This window comes from Sinocyclocheilus grahami, unplaced genomic scaffold (assembly GCF_001515645.1).
Source record: "Sinocyclocheilus grahami isolate Dianchi unplaced genomic scaffold, SAMN03320097.WGS_v1.1 scaffold155.1, whole genome shotgun sequence".
Taxonomy (NCBI): domain Eukaryota; kingdom Metazoa; phylum Chordata; class Actinopteri; order Cypriniformes; family Cyprinidae; genus Sinocyclocheilus; species Sinocyclocheilus grahami.
The window spans coordinates 525,013-546,162 of NW_015505334.1; the positions used below are offsets into that span (position 1 = coordinate 525,013).

General features: G+C 35.6%; 1 protein-coding gene and 1 long non-coding RNA gene across 2 annotated transcripts; both read left to right on the plus strand.

Moving 5' to 3' along the window:
• The first annotated feature begins 1,469 nt into the window (after positions 1 to 1,469).
• LOC107592609 (uncharacterized) lies at positions 1,470 to 3,691 on the plus strand. The gene is made up of 3 exons (XR_001610001.1): positions 1,470 to 1,553; positions 2,184 to 2,223; positions 2,852 to 3,691. It is a non-coding gene; the product is annotated as an uncharacterized lncRNA (long non-coding RNA).
• A 1,371-nt stretch (positions 3,692 to 5,062) lies between these two features.
• Positions 5,063 to 19,692, plus strand: LOC107592607 (carboxypeptidase D-like). Its single transcript, XM_016282144.1, has 21 exons — positions 5,063 to 5,783; positions 7,591 to 7,838; positions 10,690 to 10,832; positions 10,951 to 11,120; positions 12,475 to 12,845; positions 12,944 to 13,135; positions 13,677 to 13,844; positions 13,923 to 14,032; positions 14,142 to 14,247; positions 14,442 to 14,584; positions 14,671 to 14,801; positions 15,018 to 15,320; positions 15,874 to 16,069; positions 16,398 to 16,533; positions 16,648 to 16,794; positions 16,891 to 16,986; positions 17,183 to 17,247; positions 18,106 to 18,237; positions 18,330 to 18,515; positions 18,810 to 18,912; positions 19,059 to 19,692. The coding sequence occupies exons 1-21, from the start codon at positions 5,149 to 5,151 to the stop codon at positions 19,283 to 19,285; spliced, it is 4,008 nt and encodes a 1,335-aa protein (XP_016137630.1). The 5' UTR covers positions 5,063 to 5,148; the 3' UTR covers positions 19,286 to 19,692.
• Positions 19,693 to 21,150: the final 1,458 nt, after the last annotated feature.

Genomic DNA, 21,150 nt, shown 5'->3' on the forward strand with positions numbered 1-21,150 from the left:
CAGAAGCTTCCACAGTGCAACAGAATGACAGTGACAGAACAAAAAAAACACAGATAATAAAAAATCTAAATAAATTAAAAATATACAAAGCGACAATTGTATGTACAGGTATATAACAATAGACCGCTGTATGTACAGGTATATTATGTGCAAATTGAAACATAATATCCAGTTAATTTTGATGAGACAATCTGGTTGCAAATTGTGAAGTTGTATCAGATAGTAATATCATGATACATGTACATAATTACACAATTACTTTATTGCTAGTGATTTACACTGAAACAGCAAAACATTTAATTTATATGGTGTATAGTTTTTTAGAAATATATTTGTAAAAAAAAAAAAAAAAGTCTAGACCTGAATGAAATACAAATAACACCTTAAAATGGTTTTGAATTTAGCATTTTATTTTTAATATGTTCAATTGAAGCAATCATCATTTACACTCATATTGTTTGAAAACTGTATTACTGACTTTCTTCTGTCTTAGTCACTCCTCTTTCTTCCGAACACAAAAGAAAATATTTTGAAGAATGTTGGTATTTATCGTAGGTATTTGGTTACCAACATTCTTCAAAATATTTTCCTCTGACCTTCGTGCCAAATCCGACATTTCTCAGAATATCTTGTATGCTGATAAATGAGTAAATGACAGAATTTACGAAATTTTACTAAATTCAAAATAATTGTTCGAGATTATGTTGTAAATTCAAAATAATTGTTATGATGTGTTCATTCAAAAGGTAATGCATTTGGGTCTAGACCTTCTTTAAACATATTTCTCACAATATTTCTCAGCATAGAACGACATGATGGTGAGTAAATGATGACAGAATGCACTTTTCGGATGAACAATCTCTTCTTTTGAAGCAGAAAAGTTTTTGAAAATCAGACAGACAAGGGTACAAGACTTAATAGATTTAATGAGGGAAAGAACTACAATGCCATGAAGCTTTGCGAGTGACAGTAGAATTAAAAACAATGTAGAAATATAAAACTCTTCATTTAAAGATGCTGAGTTATGTGTATGTGTATTTTATATATATATATATATATATATGCATGCTCTAAGTTTATTGCATAATATGCATGCAAGTATTTAAGTAGTTTGAGAGCGAAGGTAACTATTGCTATATTAGCAGCAGTGCTTTGTGCGAGTGGGCGGACAAAAAAAACAAAAGCTTATTTATTCAGCTTTTAGATTTATAAATCTCAATTTTCAAAACATATGACTGGTTTTGTGGTCCAGGGTCACATATTACATTTGTATGAATATGGTATCTGTTTATAATAACGAGCTTTTTAATAATGTGTTTTGGTACTTATCGGACCAAGATGGTATTTATTGCAGTATTTTCCTGTTCATTTGTATGTTGAAACTTAATAGTTTATGTACCCGGCTGTTGATCTTAGGTTGGCAAAGGCGGCATTTGACGATGCTATTGCTGAACTGGACACATTGAGTGAAGAAAGCTACAAGGACTCGACACTCATCATGCAATTGTTACGTGATAACCTGACACTATGGACTTCAGATATGCAGGGAGACGGTAAGACGGATCATGGCAGTTTCAGATGCTAAGCCTGACAAACATGTCTTTGAAACTCATTGGTACATGAAGGTGACATCCTCAAAAGCTCCTCCACAAACCAAAGCTATTTTTAGAGCGATTGTTTCAGAGTGTCCCGATTTAGGACTTGCGAGGCATAGTTTCCAACCATCTCTAATATCTGCCTTTAAAAGAGTTAAAATAGAGGGCTCTGGTTGCATTGAAAGTGGAAATGTGCAAGCAAACATGCCTACTATTTAAATTTATCCACCAGAAATTAAATCATTTTTTCAATATAATGTAGTAGTTTTGTGTTTCATTTTGGCACTCTATTCTAGCATAAATATTTTATAGATCTAATGTAGTGTATTCAGTATATCAATTCAAACGTTGCATTCCTACCCCAGAAGTAAGACGGAAGGCTGTATTTATTTTGTCATAGCTTTTAAACCTTTTAAATTGTTTTCTATTGATTTCAAAAGTACATCTGACCTAGTGCACATCACTGCATTTCTGTGCAAAACCAGCAGTATAATCTTTCTCTACTGCATTTCATGTCATCTTGTAATGTGTCCAAACTCATGCCGTCCAACTTAACCCATCTTGCCTTTTTTCATCCCCACTATTTAGATTCCTAAAGGAAAATGTTAATTGCCCACAAACTTTATTTGTAAGTGCGGCCACTTTTTCCAGCTCTTGCCCTTTTGTCCACAAATTGCATCACTCACCTGTTTGTAAGCTTTGTGTTGCGATCTTTGTAGCCACCAGAGTGCTAAATGTGCAGCATGTCTGAAACGAACTGTTTCTGCATGGTCACTGCCAGATCCTCAATGTCCAATTGGAATGGCTGTGTTGTACCAATATATTGGAATTTAGAAAATTCTGGTATGTTTTCCTGAGAAATGTACTGTAAAGGTGTCTAAGGGTATTGTACTTTGGTTTGGGAATTGAATTATGTGTGAACATTAAATGACCACGTGAGATAACACTGCATTCAAATTAGACTTAAGACAGATTTTTATTTAATTATTTGAGCTTGAAAATTACATAAATTCTATGTATATAACATAAATTAATTTTATTTTTCTCACAGCATGTATTCAGTCCTTTGTTATATTTTTTTTTTTTTTTGCTTTTTATAGTTTTTTTTTTTTTAATTTGGCAAACTCGTAGTGCATAGGTCTGGCAAGAGTTGCAAACTTGATGATGTGCGACAATGTACAACACATCACATGTGGATTGCATTAAGGGACATAACTGTTACTATGCAATAACAATGGCTTTGTTTCTCTGCACAGGTGAGGAACAGAATAAAGAGGCGCTGCAAGATGTGGAGGACGAAAACCAATGAGACAACAAAGCCAATATGAGACTCCACCCCACTCCCCCTCCCCTTCCCCAGACACCCTTACAAAGGGAGCCACCAAACCCAACCTTATGAGTGGCGCTCAACAGCTTGATGCCTCCAGTTTTCTCTCCCTTTGTTTGATTTTTAATATTATTCTGTTTTATTAGCCCTTAAATTGAAATAAAATATACCACTCATGAAACAAACTTCAATTATGATTTTTTGAATGGTCAAGAGCGTAAAGATTTCTTGGGAGTATTTTTTTATTTTTATTTTTTGTCCTGGTACAACATTTTTCCTTTTTTTATGTTCATTTGCTTTATTTCTCAACATTTGTATCAGTTGCTGGATATATTTTGAGTTTTTCTTAATGTAATTACAGAAATTAACTTTTATTACTATTACTGATATGTCTACTATTAGTGGTTTGAGCTGTAATATTTCTGTGTTAGTGCAATTATAAAATGCAGTTAAAGAAAACAATTAAACCTTTAAAAGGGCAAGTCTAAACAAAGTGCTCTTTTTGTTAATTTAGTTTTTCAGAGAAAGTTGAAGCAAGTTTCTTGATATCCATGTGGCGCAAAATGCTTAATATCACCAAGTAGTGGTTATGTAGTAACATTTACCAGTGGTCTGGACTGTAATTTGTGCTAAAATACTGTATTGCTCACATAGGCTGAAGATGGTGGGTGGATTGATGGATGGCTGCGGCTCTATAAAACTGAAGGAGCCTTGTTGCTTTTAGAACCAAGACAAATGCAGGTCTCCATTTGGCGGTCTCAAAAAGAAAGAAATAGTTGATTTTAAGCCTGCATGAGTACATGAAATAGTAAATTTTTCTCCCCCCCCCCGAATCTACATAATGCATATAATTTCTTCTGTACTTTGTTAACTTGAAACTAGTTTGTACTACTGGATATCTGACTGGAACCACAAACCTGGAATCTGTATTACAACGAAACCGCATGGAATTAACAATTAAATAAAACTGCCTCAAGTAAAATATTTAACCATCTCTTCTGCACTCAAAATGTTTTCCTTTCTCCTTTATGTCTATATTTTATGTTCTTTTCCTTCATGAAGCAAAATGGATAGTAGTGAAACATTTACCTTGTAAAGTTAGAGAAATAATGTTTTATGAAGTAGGAAGAAATAAAATTTTGCTCTTGGCAAGTAGGACTTGGACCGTCCGTTGTTGTTTTCTCAGTCCCAGATCTTAAGTTTTTAGTATTTGCAAGGGATCTGTCAGTTGAAGATTAGTACATGTGAGTTACGTATATATATATATATATATTTAAATTCTGCTATAACTTACATTCAACGAAGTGTTTAGTGCACTAAGAAAATTGTAAAGTCCTGCATCAGTGCAGGTTAACCAGGAATCTTGCCTAAGGCCCTGTGTAGCAGTGGTTCACAACCAGAGGGCCTTAAAATGATTTAAAATAATATATTTATTATTTTAACAATGTTTGTGAAGAACCACTGTTCCTAAAGTCCTGGAAAACCTGGATATTAAACGTGATTTATAGACCTGGAAAAGTCATGCAATTTAATAAAATCTTAAAACATAATGCATATTTTTATAATGAATATACATTTTTCTAGTTAGCCAGGCTGTAAAATATTTTAATGGGTTATTTATTTTTAAAAAAGTATTCAATAAACCAGAAGTGACTGGAAGTGTCATGTAAAGGTATTGGTTAAACATTTTTAATTAATTGGTTAAAAAGAGTGGGATGCCTAGAGATTTATTTGAATTTTAATTATTTTAGTAACTTGTTCGAATCTATGGACTCTCCTAGTACTGAAAACAAAACTTTGTCATTAGTAGATGTACGAGAAGAAATCTGTTTCCCAACATTGGTCACCCAAATGCCAGTCTATTTCCATCTTCTGTCATGTAACTCCACAATTACGTATTTTACACAAAGATATCAAACTGATAATTATTTGCACTTGATAGGCCATCAATAAAACCTAATACCATTTTCCAAAACACAGCAACTCATTTGTAGTGGTTCAAATACAGACACCGGTGTGCTCTTATTTTACAACAGACAGACAGAAATTTGTAGTCGTGACTTTTATTTTGAAACAATTCCGGCTCTCATGGAAACTCCGCCCTTTGTTAAAGCGTTAGCAGGAAGTTCCTACTAAAAATATCCCGACGTCAGGCTAAAGAAAGGATCCGACTCCAGGCGGACACATTTTAAGATTTCATGTGTACGTCAAGGTGCCTTCGGAAACATGTCGGGACAGAGGGGAAACAGTCTGTGTTCGTGGCATAAACTCTCGCTCTTGGTTTCATCTCTGCTTTTTGTGTATATCAGCTCGATCAACTCAGTTCCTCTAGACGAGCAGAGAGATCAGGGGCCAGAGACTTACAGCGAATACTACAATTACGACCAACTTACTGTCCTTCTCAAAAGTCTCGCCCAGAAGTACGCAAACATCGCAAATCTGACCAGCATCGGCAGATCCGTTGAAAACAGGGAGCTTTGGGTGATGAGAATCACCAAGGAACCCACTGCTGATGTACCAGGAAAACCCAAATTCAAGTACGTGGGCAACATGCACGGAGACGAGACCGTGTCCCGGCAGGTTCTGATCTACCTGCTGGAGTATCTGCTGGAGAAGTACGGAGAGGAGCCGCGGGTCACAGAGCTGGTCGACAGCACAGATATTTATATCATGCCGAGCATGAACCCTGATGGTTTTGAGAAGTCTAAGGAGGGGGATTGTACGGGCAAAGATGAGGGTCGGAATAATGCTAAAAACCTCGACCTCAATAGAAGTTTCCCAGACCAGTTTGAGGAGATACACGTGAATGCAGAAGACATCCCTGAAGGCACTGCTGTCATGAGGTGGATCCTGCAGAACAAGTAAGAGCGTTCACAAACCGAACCTAACTTTGTGACAGACCTTCCAGAAGATCCAGCTATTGACCATTAAACCAGCTAGGAACCTGCCACCATGTTCCAAAACCCAGCTACTAACAGAGGTTGCAAGAATCTTGAGAGTTTTGCCTGTAAAAGTCATGGAAATTATTCTTTAAAAATCTATATACAATATACATATTCATAATTTATCTCTACAATAATTCATTTTCCCCCCGAATAATAATAATGATGGTAAAACTGCGCAATAACTGATACATTAACTAAAAACTTTGTTAATTAGTAATAAAAATACAACTGTTCATTGTTAGTTCACGTTTGCCTAGGTCCATTAATTAATATTTACAAATGCAACTTTTGTTTTCAATTAAGTATTAATAAATGTTGTAATTAAAATCAATAAATGGTTTAAAATAATTTTTCATTGTCAATTCATGTTAACTAATGTTAATAAATGATGCTATGTTGTAAAGTGTTACCGTAATAATAATAATAATAATAATCAAAACCAAGTATTATGATTATTCTTATGAAATTAGAATTAGAAAAATGTATATTCTTGAAGACTGCAATGACTTATATGACTTTTCCAGTTGTTTGTGATTACTGGAGTAAGATTTCAGAGAGATTGCACAAAGTGCAAAAAATAAATAATAATAATAATCCAGTGAATAAATATCACAAACGAGTCATGAAAATTATGAAAAATATCATGAATATACTTTTTTTTTTTAAATCCAGCTCTACAATATTTAATTTTTCTAAATAATAATGTTTTTTATTTTATTTTTGTAAAGTGCAATATTTTTTTATAATTAATCTCTACCATATTTATTTTCCATGTTCTTTTCATCTTATTATCTGTAAGTGTCTATAAAATCTTAATACATTTTATGTGAAGTAGATGGGTTAATTATATCATTTCTGACTTTCTCTGATTCTCTTTTCCAGATTTGTGCTCTCTGGGAATCTGCATGGTGGGACCGTGGTAGCCAGTTATCCTTTTAAAATCTATATACAATATACATATTCATAATTTATCTCTACAATAATTCATTTTCCCCCCGAATAATAATAATGATGGTAAAACTGCGCAATAACTGATACATTAACTAAAAACTTTGTTAATTAGTAATAAAAATACAACTGTTCATTGTTAGTTCACGTTTGCCTAGGTCCATTAATTAATATTTACAAATGCAACTTTTGTTTTCAATTAAGTATTAATAAATGTTGTAATTAAAATCAATAAATGGTTTAAAATAATTTTTCATTGTTAATTCATGTTAACTAATGTTAATAAATGATGCTATGTTGTAAAGTGTTACCGTAATAATAGTAATAATAATAATCAAAACCAAGTATTATGATTATTCTTATGAAATTAGAATTAGAAAAATGTATATTCTTGAAGACTGCAATGACTTATATGACTTTTCCAGTTGTTTGTGATTACTGGAGTAAGATTTCAGAGAGATTGCACAAAGTGCAAAAAATAAATAATAATAATAATCCAGTGAATAAATATCACAAACGAGTCATGAAAAATATCATGAATATACTTTTTTTTTTTTAAATCCAGCTCTACAATATTTCATTTTTCTAAATAATAATGTTTTTTATTTTATTTTTGTAAAGTGCAATATTTTTTTATAATTAATCTCTACCATATTTATTTTCCATGTTCTTTTCATCTTATTATCTGTAAGTGTCTATAAAATCTTAATACATTTTATGTGAAGTAGATGGGTTAATTATATCATTTCTGACTTTCTCTGATTCTCTTTTCCAGATTTGTGCTCTCTGGGAATCTGCATGGTGGGACCGTGGTAGCCAGTTATCCTTTTGATGACTCTGTGGCCCATGATACTGAGGGCACCTATAGCAGATCTCCTGATGATGCTCTCTTCAGATACTTGGCACGGGTTTACGCAGAGAATAACCCTGTTATGAAAACCGGGCAGCCGAAGTGCGTGGAAAACATAAATGAGACCTTTGAGGATGGCATCACAAATGGAGCAAAGTGGTATGATGTGGCAGGTATGCTGGCAACATTTTATCTCTTAACCATGCTTTAAATCCCTCCCTTTTCCTTTGTCCTGTTTATCCGAATTTCACCCGCTGAGTTTCTAGCAGTCATGAAAAATTTCATAAGGACTTAAATCTTTTTGTTTCCATAGAGATGAAGATGTGCTTGTTGTATGAGCTTTATGAGTGATTAACTTAACTTCAGTGGTCTTGAAAAATGGCTGGTTTTAATGATTTCTTTTCTGTTTACAGCTCTTTGGAAAGCACAAGTAGGGGGTAATTTCTCATAGACTGCATTCAGTTCAGTGGAACCGTCTTTTTGGCTCCGCCCACATCCTTCTTTACTCAGAACATTCCTCCACAAATTTCCTATTTGGGGGGGGGGTGATAATGAGTTGCGTAAACAAACACCATTCAGTCATGCACTGCAAATATTGATATTAATAGTAGCCACATTATAGTTTAGGAGAGTTTAAAATTGAAGAATGCTGGAAATTACATTGCTTTGGTTGTTTGGGAATGATTATTATGTTCGCAAATGGTATTAGTTAGAAAGACAAAAGTCCTGCAAGTAATCCAATACCAGGACTGTAAGCTTACTGTTCTGGTGTTCTCTGATTACTTACCAGTTTGTAACCTCAGTCTCTGAAGTCCGTGTTCTCAACCATCACCATCAAACAGCAGAAATCTGATCCACAATGTTCCTTGAAGCTTGCAGGTCAGACCCATGATGTACTTTAAGACTTGCTCAACCAGTCTCATGGTGAATAAATCACACTTCTCGCATTTGGGTATGATTTTCTCAGCTTTAATGAAGCTGTGGCATATTGTTTGTTGCTGTTTACAAAAGGAGAACCTGCTGTGTGAACGCCTAATCTCTCCTGAATGTTGAGCACTGATGCTCCATGGACCGAAAGTCACCATGTGGTGGTGGTGACCTTCAAAACCGCTAGAAATTATGACATAATCAATCCCGAAATTAAATATGACGCCCATTTTGGAGTTAAACTCCATTCAGTGCATAATTCCCATGCAAATGTCACCTGATCTTTAGTTGTTTGTTTAACCTTATAATGTTTAACTGGTATCTTTGACGTGGAGGTTGAGTCATACAGAGATCATAAGAGCAGTGTTGTTTTAGTATTGATTATATGCCATTATATTATTTATTCATATATATATATATTCATTTTATTTTTTATTAAATTTTTAGGGCTTTTGCAATTTTTCTTAATTATATTAATATTACTGTGTAGCTTTCATTTATTTTTATTTCAGTTAGTTGCCAAGACAACTTTTTTTTTTCTTTTTTCAATTCTAAAGTTTCATCTAATATTATAAATGTTCTAAAATTATTATTCAATAATTGTATTTTATTTCAGCTTTGTTTCAATGAACAAGTGAACCAGTTTAAGTTTCATTCTTTTTGTATTGTTTTTTTCTGTTTAGAAACTGGTATTGTACCATGCTAACAAGTTACCAGCCTCAAAGCCTGTTCGGTGACCTGAATCCTGTCTCTGAGACTGTCTCCAACACAGTTTGAAAATTTACAGACCACCAGCTGCGTGTTTAAAGTTAATATTCAATCATTTTATGACAATTCCAGCTCTGTCTAGGGAGTCATTCTTATGTTCCCAAGGTTAATCCTGGGAAGAGAAGACATTTCAAACATAGGACAATTAGCTTTGAAAGCAATTTTGGACATTTTAGTCCTCTGAATTTGCATGACTTGAAATAGCTGCCCAGGCCGTTGCCATGATTGCCAAGTGGACAGACTTTTACTTTGAAATTACATTGCATGAACACAGCCTTTTGACCTCTTGTTACTGCATTTCTATTGACCAACTGTAAGTCAATTTTGCAAAGAGCAGAAGTCCACATCTTTCACAATCAAGACCTTTTCAAGTGTTTAAGAACACACGCATAACTGCGTATTTCCATCTTGAAGTTAGCATTAGTTGGTCCAGTGTTTTTTGATGGTTTGGTACATGAATCTGCTTGACTCATCATGTATCTGCATTAAATGGTTATAAGGTTACATTAAGACCTAATGTACACTGCCATTCAAAAGTTTGTGGTCAAAGTTTTTTTTTTAAAGAAATTAATACTTTTATTCAGCAAGGATGCATTAAAATGATCAAAAGTGACAGTAAAAACATTTTCTTTGGATAAAAGCGTCTGCTAAATGCATAAATTATTATTAATTATTACAAAAGATTTGTATTTCAAATACAAAAAAACTAAAAAGTATTTTTATTTATTTCAAACACTGTATTTTTGATCAAATAAATGCATAAAAGAATAATGTCTTTCAAAAACAAAACAAACAAAAAAAAAAATCTTACCAGCCCCAAACTTCTGAATGGTATAATGTACAAGCTAGCATTAGCTTATTTGGTTTCCTTTGTATCTAAAGTATATATTGCTAAAGACATTTTGTTTGAAGGGTTGAAGGGTTAGAAGTGTTTTATGAGTTTCGGCACACACAGGCTTGGCATCTGAGGGAGCATCAGCAAACGTGCGGTGGCAGAGTTTTTTTAGACCGACATGACCAATGCGTGTCCTAACCCATATCTGTCAGCTCTTTGTATTCTGAAATCAATCTTCAAATGAGTTCGTTATTTTTTAAAGCATCTAAAAGTTGGTTCGCTTACATGGACAGTTTCCTACCCCCACATTTATTACATTGTCCTAACATTAGCAACTGGTCAAACATTCTTGAACTCATACCTTTTGAAAGACTCTTTGTATTAAGATGTTCCTCCTATTTGCAGATGCTTACTACAGTTTGAGCCGTGACAACCTCACTATGTCAATTCATACCATGCCTTTGGTACACAGTTTGTCCTTACTTTCCATGCAGGGGGTATGCAGGATTTCAATTACCTGAAGGGGGGCTGTTTGGAAATCACTATGGAGCTTAGCTGCTGCAAGTACCCACCCTCATCTCAACTCAAAACAGAATGGGACAACAATCAGGAGGCCCTGCTGGCCTTCATGGAGAAGGTAGTAGAACTCGATGTGCAAGCAATGACACGCATGGAGAGTTTTTAATGAGCTCTTTAAGAATGTCAGTGCGGTTTGGTTTTCAGAGTTTCCGCCTTGTTGTTATGCATGTGTTCAGATTCATATCGGCGTGCGTGGCTTTGTCAGAGCTGCCAGGAATGATGCCCCTCTAGCAGATGCTGTGATTATGGTTGCGGGCATTAACCACAATGTGAGCACTTCACGCTTTGGTGACTACTATCGTCTGCTGCTACCTGGCACCTACAACATCACAGTTTTAGCCCCGGGGTACGTATGGTACATATTTATGAGGAAAACTGTATATAATGATTTAATATTCCAAGGAAAATCCTATGGTTAGTGTTCATCATATATATGATGGCTAAGACTGGGTAAAAATATTGAATTTCCAATTAATCGTCATCTTGCCTCTGTCACTCTGCCATTTTTAAGTGGCTGTGAAAAAATGTATTTGTACAGCACTGCCAGTTATAATAATTATAGCGCAACCAGTATAGTCCAATTCAGAAACAAATGACTCTTATGAGCTGACTGTTTTAGTAAATCAAAAACATACAGCATGACCAATGTAGTCATATTGACAAACAAATTCCTCTTATGAACGGATAATTTTTTAATAAATCAAAAACATACAGCATGATCAATGTAGCCAGATTCATAAATGAATGACTCGTGTGAGCTGATTTTTTTTTTTTAGTGAATCAAAAAACATACAGCATGACTAGTTTAGTTAGATTCACGAACAAATTACTCTTTTGAACTGTTTCTTTTTGGTGGAGACACATACAGCACACCCACTATAGTCTGATTCATGAACAAATGACTCTTTCCAAACATACGGAAACTCACAGTGGCCATTAAATAAGTTGTGATCAAAATATAAATATTTTAACTATATGTTAAAGTGTAAAGCCACTTTTTGTGATATACATTAAATGCTTGACGTATCTGCCACAATAATGTAATAGCTTTGAATTATTTCAATGTGGATGTTTAAGCAAATGTTGATATACAGTTCATTTATATGTAACGAATCAGCTCATGACAGGAAATATGAATAATTAACCATAACTAGTTATAATTAACTATTCATATTTTAGATCCGCTGTAGATATTTAGCTGACCTCTCAGGGTCAACTCAGCATGACTAGTTTAGTTAGATTCACGAACAAATTACTCTTTTGAACTGTTTCTTTTTGGTGGAGACACATACAGCACACCCACTATAGTCTGCTTCATGAACAAATGACTCTAATGAGCCAGTTATTTGTTGTGAATCAAAAACATATAGCATGACCAATGTAGTCAGATTCACAAACAAATAACCCTTATGATTCTCTTTTAAGTGAATCAAAACCATTCAGCGCAACCAGAGAGAGAATTTCTTTCATGTGCAAGCAAAGTGGATATTATAACTGAAATATATCCAAATGAACTGAAGTAGAATTGAACCAAGAGCTTGTAATGTGGAATCTGAGTATATTAATCTGTATCAATACCCATCCCTGTTGATGGTTGTTTTTGTTTTTGTTTTTTTTAATTGATCATATGCTCTGAGACTTAAGTTTCATGTATAAGTTATCCTTCTGTGTGTTTCATATCAATCTTTGTGTTCATGCAGCTACATTCCCATGTCCGTGGCTGGGGTGGAGGTGACTGAGGGAAAAGCAGCTGTGCTGAACATCACCCTTGAAGCTGAGAATGATGAGAATTCCCCCACTGAAACCTCTGTGTACAGTGCCAGCACAGATAGCAGCAGCAGCAGCAGCAGCACCGGTGTCAACAAAGCAGCAGATGAAGAGAAGGACTCCAGGGTTACAGTCCAGCCCCAGGACTTCCGACATCACCACTACAATGACATGCAGCTGTTCCTGCAGAAGTTCAGCTCTGATTACAGCTCCATCACACGGCTGTATTCCATCGGCAAGTCTGTGCAGGGACGTCTCCTGTGGGTCATGGAGATCTCCGACAATCCCAGTGTCCACGAGTTAGGTACTTCCCACCGTCTTCATTTACACATGTGTAAAGATCCTACATCTTTAAAAGTCAAATGGCTTTTGAAGTGAACTAATCCTGTCGTTCCTCACCAGGTGAACCAGAGTTTAAGTATATTGGTAACATGCACGGCAATGAAGTGGTTGGTCGGGAGCTGCTCCTCAACCTCATAGAGTACCTTTGTCGCAACTATGGCACTGACCCTGAGATCACCCAGCTCATCAACTCCACACGTATCCACATCATGCCTTCAATGAACCCAGATGGATATGAAGTGTCCCAAGAGGGTAAGGCCTTGCCAACTCTGAAAAACAGTTCATTATACACATTTGATGTATTATGATGTACTTGCTGTTAAATGCATCTCTCTTCGTTCAGCATTGTATTTTTTCCAATATTATGTCACACGTGTGACAGAAATAGCCAACCTCAAACTGTATTGAATGTTCAGAATGTTATATAATAATACATTATTATTATTATTGTTATTATTATTAATCACATAGATGATAACAGTAACAACAGTAAATTATTAATATTAATATCAATATTAACAGTATTCCTTTAATATGATTGTTTATTATAAAATTTTTCTGTGTGGGAGCAGCATTATAACTACAAAAGCATAATTCCAACATTATTATTATTATTATTATTAATAATAATAATAATAATAAAATGTTTTAAATATCTGTAATAATAATCATCATCATAACAATAAATTATTAATTTAATATCAATATTTATTTTACAAATTCAACATTTTTTATTCATTATTATTATTATTATTATGAATGTAATGTTATGAAAATGCTCTCTTTTGTGCAGGAGATATCAGTGGCGTTCAGGGACGTAACAACACTAACAACTATGACCTGAACCGTAACTTTCCTGACCGGTTCAACTTTGTCACGGATCCCAGACAGCCAGAGACCCTTGCTGTTATGAACTGGGCCATGAGCTACCCGTTTGTGTTGTCTGCCAACCTTCATGGAGGTAGGTACTAATCTATAATGGTTCTGTTTGATTTGGTGCATGTTAAACACAGACAGATAACCTCTCTATCTCTATCAGGCTCTTTGGTGGTGAATTATCCATTTGACGATAATCTAGACAATGTTAGCGGATACAGCAAGTCCTCAGATGATGACGTATTCAGGATGGTGGCTCTTGCTTACTCACAGGTGAACATCTGGCTTTGTGTTTTCTGTAATAACAAATGACATTAAGCATATTTAATCATTACAAGCTAAATCAATAGCCTGTAAAACAATCTCTGTTTTTCTTTTTCAGGAAAACTCTCAAATGTTTGATGGACACTCCTGTAAGGAAATGGATTTGTACCAAGAATATTTTAAAGATGGCATCACCAATGGTGCTGCATGGTACAATGTCCACGGTGAGCACCAAGTTTATAAATAACTAGAAAAGGAAACTTTGAATGTTGTCGTACAGACAGACACCTGACAAACTGCTTACGTTTCTTTTGTTAATATTGTCATCCTAAAATAATATCCAGAAATAAAGGTGTTTGAAATTTGAAAGGACTATAATAAGAAGTAAATATAAGTGCATTATGTGCTTTTCCCTCAGGAGGGATGCAGGACTGGAACTATGTCAACAGTAACTGCTTTGAGGTGACCATTGAACTGGGCTGTTACAAATACCCACCAGCAGCAGATCTACCGAAATACTGGGAAAAAAACCGCAGATCACTTCTGCAGTTCATCCATCAGGTCAGACAGTCTGACTGCTTCTTTTGCATGTTTTTTCACCTCTGTCCTGCTACACACTCTATACAATACGTTTTTTTGATGTCTAGGTCCACCGTGGAGTAAAGGGAATGGTAATCGACAGCAAAGATGGATCTGGCATCCCCAATGCTACGATCACTGTGGACACAGTTAATCACCCCATCACATCCAACACTGCAGGGGACTACTGGCGCCTACTGTATATATATATATATAATGCTCCAATATATATATAATTTTAATTATATATAATTTGTATTTCTTTTATTATTTTTATTCATTTATTTATTTATTATTATTTATATTTTTTGTTTAACAACCCGAAAGAGTAATTCAGGACCATGGATATTAATTTTCTATTTTCCTTTGTGCATAAGACTGTAAATTACTCTCACTTTCTCTTCCATCTTTTCAGCTACTCCTCAGTTAGCACCTTTGTCAACGTACCTAAGGAAGGAGCGGAGATTGTTAATTTCACATTGACCCGGATTCACAGTTACACGAATGGGCAGACGACAGAAGACACCACCCCAATTCTGGATCCCAGTTTGAAGGAGTTCCAGAGCCTTATCAAGCAGCTGTCAGGAGAATCTGGACTGGACAAGCTGATCAAGGACACTCACACCCAGAGCAGCTTCCGTTATCGACGGTACAGCGAGGTTTCTGAGTTCCTACGTGGCCTCACCCTGAACTTCCCAGAGATTACCTCACTCCAAAGGTACAGCTCTCTAAACGCATCACACAAAAGTGTGGCAAGTTAGATTAGTATTAGTCAGTTTGTCTGATCTCTGCAGACAATCCTGAACTGAATCCTGTGTGTTTCTGTGACCGTAAACCCTGGAGGGCAAAGGATTTTTTGGAATGACAGAGATTAATACCTCTGCATTCAGTACACAATGAAGTTACTGTGTGAACTGTATTATTTGTCTTGCTGTGGCTTAGTCCCAGAAGTTATTTTTGGAAATTATAGCTTGTGCTGAACCAAGTTTAAGGTCACCAAGTTTAAATTACCAGAGAAGGAAATACAGTACTGTTCAGATTTAAGATTAAGATTTTTTTCCCCAAAAAAATTAATATTTCTATTCAGCAAGGATGCATTGAATTGATCAAAAGTGAAGTTAAGATTTTTATATTGTTACAAAAAAGCTATTTCAAATACAATTTTGAACTTTCACCAAAAATCCTGAAACAAATGTATCATGGTTTCCACAATAATATTAAGCAGCACAACTGTTGCAGTAATGTGATCATTATTTTTCTCCCCTATGAAGTCTTGGTCAGAGTGTGGAGTTCAGAACCATCTGGGCTCTGGAGATCTCCAACAACCCTAAAGTCCAAGAACCGTCTGAGCCTAAGATCCGGTTTGTGGCAGGTATCCATGGAAACGCCCCAGTAGGTACAGAGCTGCTTCTGGAGTTTGCTGCCAGTCTCTGTATTAACTACGGAAAGAATGCTGCCATCACAAGGGTGAGTTGATTTTCTTGTGCAAAAGTGGCCCCCGTGATGGTTACAGATCGGGTCATGTCTTTTTGCTGATTTTTAGAAAAGTAAACCTAAAAATAACTTGCATTGTTAGTATTATTTCGAGATAAACACGAGATAGACTAAAGCAATTCAGGTTTACTTGATTATCCATACATCGTTTTTTAGAACAATGATGTTAAAATGTGAACATCAAATATAATCCATCAGACTTTTGAGGAGCGTTATTTGTTCATTTCGATCATTGTGTTGTGTTGCATTATATGTTTAGCCCAAAAATGTTCCTCACATGGTCTCTCTCTCCTATCTTTAGCTCATCAATGAGACCAGAATTGTTATCCTGCCCAGCATCAACCCAGATGGGCGTGAGCTGGCAAAAGAGAAAGACTGCACCTCCACTGCTGGCATGACCAATGTGCACGGCAAGGACCTTGACAATGACTTCTTCGGTGGGATTGAGTTCAAATTATACCTCACGTTTCACTAATATGTGTGTCAATGCCAGCATTCCACTGCTTAGTCTACAGGATGGCTGACCATTTACAGTATGTGTCATTCTGTAGGTAATGCGTCTCAGCGTGCTGCAGAACCTCAGCCAGAGACAAGTGCTGTTATGGATCTGATACAGGAAAGAGGCTTCACTCTCTCTGTGGCTCTGGATGGAGGCTCCGTTTTGGTCACCTACCCTTATGACAAACCAGTGCAATCTGGTATGTTTTGATTCATCCTCTGCTTTAGGAAATTACACATTTATTGCATCAGTGTCTTGATTCGTTTCTGTTTTGTTCCTTGCTTCTCAATTTCAGTTGAAAATGCTGATACGCTGAGATATTTGGCTACTGTGTATGCCAAACACCATCCCATAATGCACTCGGGCGATACTGGATGTCCAAACAGCCAGAGTATGCTGATTTCTTCCATTCGTACTTCAAGTTTATAAAATAACAGTTTATCTTTTCAGTAACAAGAACATGCTCTGCATGTTCAGTAAACATTTTTAAATCAAACAGCCTCTGCTCTGTGAAATTTATAGGTAGAGGAACCATTTTTAGGTTGATGTTATAAATTATTCTTGTCTTTCTCCCTGTCTCCCTCCAGTGGGCACCATCCCTAATGGTGTCCTTCGAGCAGCTGAATGGCACAGTCACATGGGCAGCATGAAGGTAGATTACATACTAACTATTTTGCAAATACTACTATAAGATTTTTTTTTTTAGTTTTTTTTTAAGAAGTCTCTTATATAAAGCTGCATTTATTTGATCAAAAATACAGTAAAAACTGTAATATTGTGAAATAATATTAAAATTTTAAATAGCTGTTTTCTATTTTAATATATTTTAAAATGTAATTAATTCCTGTGATGGTAAAGCTGAATATTCAGCATCATTACTCCAGTCTTCAGTGTCACATGATCCTTCAGAAATCATTCTAATATGCTGATTTGGAGCTCAAGAATCAATTTTGAAAATGTTTGTGCTGCTTAATATTCTTAATATTTTGTGGAAACCCTGATCATTTTTAATAGAACTAGCAAGTTCAAACAGCATAAAAAATAGAAGCATTATAAAATTGTAACATTATAAATGCCTTTATTTTGACTTTTGATCAATTTAATGCTTTCTTGCTGAAAAGTGTATTTCTTAAAAAAATAAAAAAATCTTACTGACCTCACACATTTGAAGGGTAGTGTTTGTCTAATTTAGCTAGCTTCTACCAAGTGACAGATGAATATGTGCAAAAATCCCATTAATTGAATAAAAAAATATTTTAAAAAATGTGAATACCATAAACTGGACACACAGCTTTGGATGTCAAAACATTAAAACATGGGAAGTGTTTTGCTATTCTAAAAATGTTTGCATTTAGCATGTTTTTTTTTTTATGTACAGCTCTCTGCAGTACAATCAGAATGGACCTGAAGCCCATTTTTGGTCATGACCAACTAGTTCACAATAATTTATAAAATCTTAATTCCTCCGAATAATTTCTCAATTTCTGATTGCTTCCTCTCCATTTTGTAGGACTTCAGTGTGGACTTTGGTCACTGTCCCGAGATCACTGTCTACACTAGCTGCTGCCTGTTCCCACCGGCTGCTATGCTGCCCACGCTTTGGGCTGAGAACAGGAAGTCTCTTCTGAGCATGCTGGTTGAGGTCAGTCTGTTGTCCTCCTCTCTGCCTCTCTGTTCATCACCCTCCACTGCATCTCAGCTCTTCCTTTGCTGAAGCTGGTTCTTCTGTTCTAGGTGCACAAAGGGGTTCGTGGAGTGGTCAAGGATAAGAGCGGTAAGCCCATCGTGGGCGCTATAATAGTATTGAATGGTGGTGTTCGAGTCTTCACTAGTGAGGGAGGATATTTCCATGCCCTTCTGGCCCCTGGTTTACACAGCATTGAAGCGGTGGCTGACGGCTACCAGCAACAGTCCCAGAAGGTGAGTTTTGTTTGGTTTTGTTCTTGTTTTTGTTTTGTTTTGTTTGGTTTTGTTCTTGGTTTTTGTTTTGTTTATTTGTTTTTCAGAACATTTTGTTTATTTAAGCGGTATAATAATGAAGATGATAAAAAACTATACAATTCTTTTATAAATATAATGGAGAGTATTATGTTTAATTAATAATATATAATCATGAATATAGTTTATTTGAAAGGTAATTTAATTGTCTTTACATTTTATTTTATCTATGAGATCTATGCATTTTTTTTTCACGGTTCCTGTTACTCTTTTCAGGTGTCTGTGTCGCCTTTTGAAGCAGCCAGTTCCATTATTATTGAGTTTGACATGGAGAACGATATATTTGGCCTTCCAAGAGAGTTAGTAGTGGCAAGCGCAGGTAGGCAGATCAAATCACTGAAGTACTAAAGAGCTAAAGTACTCTATATTGATTGTGTTTGCAGTACTAACCAACCATTTTTGAATGCTACATTAATATGATGACAAATTTTCAATGGCTGGTCATTTTCATTATTCAATCCCTAGCTGCCGCAATGACGGCCCTGGTCGTGACAGCCTGCATCATCTGGTGCGTCTGCTCAGCCAAGTCAAACCGACAAAAAGACGGATTCCATCGGCTGCGACAGGACCAGGACGACTATGACGACGAGATCCGCCTCATGTCTGTGGGCTCCAAAAAGTCTCTCCTGAGCCACGAATTTCAAGATGAGAGCGAAAGTGATGAGGATACGCTATACACCAACAAACTTTGAGACCTTACTTGCTCCCTCTCCTCCCCCTGAGTCTGTCCAAACTGCCTGCAGTGCCAGTAGAGGGCGCTCAATGGCCAGCAGCATTATTGTCCAATCTATCGAAACCCGAGAACCACTGCGGGATGCACTTTAATTTCCCATGTTGAAATCAGGTGAGCGTTTTGCACCGTAGTGTATGCAATTAACCACTGCTCTCAACCAGCCTGCTTAGTTATCTTGGTCTTTATAATGCCAATCCTCTACCCTTTAAAAAGGAAATTGAACAGCTAGAATCTTTCTCAACAGGATTATGAAACACTGTGCCTTGTTAGATTAGAGGTTGCATGGTCGCTGCTGTTGTGAGGATGATGATTTTGTAGAGTAAATGGAATTTTGCTCCCCTTTTTTTCTGTGGACCCGGGCCAAAGTCAGGAAACAATCCGTCTGAGAATCTGGTCTTCTCATTGGCTTTGAGTTTCAAGTTTATGAAAAACACACTGCTGTGTTTCCTGTTCTTCTTATTTGCAGTCATACAGCCAGTGCAGTGGCCCAGTTATTCGTCCAGTCTTAAATGTAGATATTTACATTAAGCAAGGTGACACATTAGATACGTAGCAGACAAACACGCTCACTCACTGCCTTACCATTTCTCTTCTGTTATTTTGATGTTCAGGGATATGGTGAAACATTAATAACTTCACATGGACATGATCGTGTTTAGTCAGTGTGTCTGGATTCTTTTGTCTTAGTGTGCACTCTTGAAAATGTTGTCACTGTTTTGTTTTGTTTGTTTAAATGTATTTATTTTTGTTTTAACATCCATCCAATGAAACATTTATTTTGCTCACCGACTCAGGCATCCCAAAAAGATGCTGTCAAAACTTTATTGATGTAGTTTACATATTTACATAGTATTTACAATTCAGCAGACTAATTAAAAACTGGTATAGTGTATATTTATGCATCAGTGTCTAATCAATATCTGCATTCTACATCTTCTCTTCAAAAAACTCATTGGGGATAATTTGGAGGCATGCATATAGCTTTTTATTTGGTCTCTTAGTTTGTGTATGTACAAAATGTCCAGATGCGTTAAAGCACAGCAGTATGTTTCCTCCACGACAGGATGAGGCTTTGATCGTGTGACACATTGAGGCAATGTGGTGTTACTGTGCAATCTGAAAGCAGCAGTACACCTGAGAGTACTTCTTTCTGTGAGCAGGCAGCTTCACTCTGTCGCTCCGAGACATTTATAAATCATTTTCTGAATCATTCATCAACAATCATCATTGTTCTACTCTATAAAAGAAAAGCAAACACAATATTAAAACTTAATAGAACATTCAGATTTTTCTTTATAATTCATGTCATTCTGTGCCAGACGTTAATATTAATAAGTGCGTTAATGTGCTTATTAACATACGTTAATGTTAATAAGTGGGAAAATTATCTTTTTGATTTAATTAGTCATTGATCCTATTACCAAGAAAAAATTAATTTATTTTGGCTTGTTGTTGATTGTCATGCTTGAATGTAAATTTCTGGGTGTGTTTGAACAAATATGTATAACTTTTCTATGTTTGTGCTGATGTTTATTTTTTTCTTTTTATACAACAATGATTGTAGATATCGAATTGTTGCCAACTATATGTAAATGACACAAGTGCAATTCCTATCAAGAGTGAAAGAACTGCACAAATACACCTGTTTTTGTGTATTAAAGAAATAAATGGTGTGTAATAAGATGTAAATAAAGATAAAACTTTGTTCTGAATATTTAATGAGTGTTTTTCTTTAATATGGTAGTTTTATGTATTTGCGCAGTATTTTGATGGGAGTTATGCAGTTTTCAACTCTGTGTGTGTATATTTATATATATATATATA

What these genes read in the sequence shown, in the direction of transcription:
- LOC107592607 (XM_016282144.1), top strand. Translation starts at nt 5,149, where the DNA reads ATGTCGGGACAGAGGGGAAACAGTCTGTGTTCGTGGCATAAACTCTCG. An exon ending in TGGCTCTTGCTTACTCACAG is followed by an intron (nt 14,033 to 14,141) that starts GTGAACATCTGG and finishes TTTCTTTTTCAG; the next exon opens with GAAAACTCTCAAATGTTTGA. An exon ending in TGACAAACCAGTGCAATCTG is followed by an intron (nt 16,795 to 16,890) that starts GTATGTTTTGAT and finishes TCTCAATTTCAG; the next exon opens with TTGAAAATGCTGATACGCTG.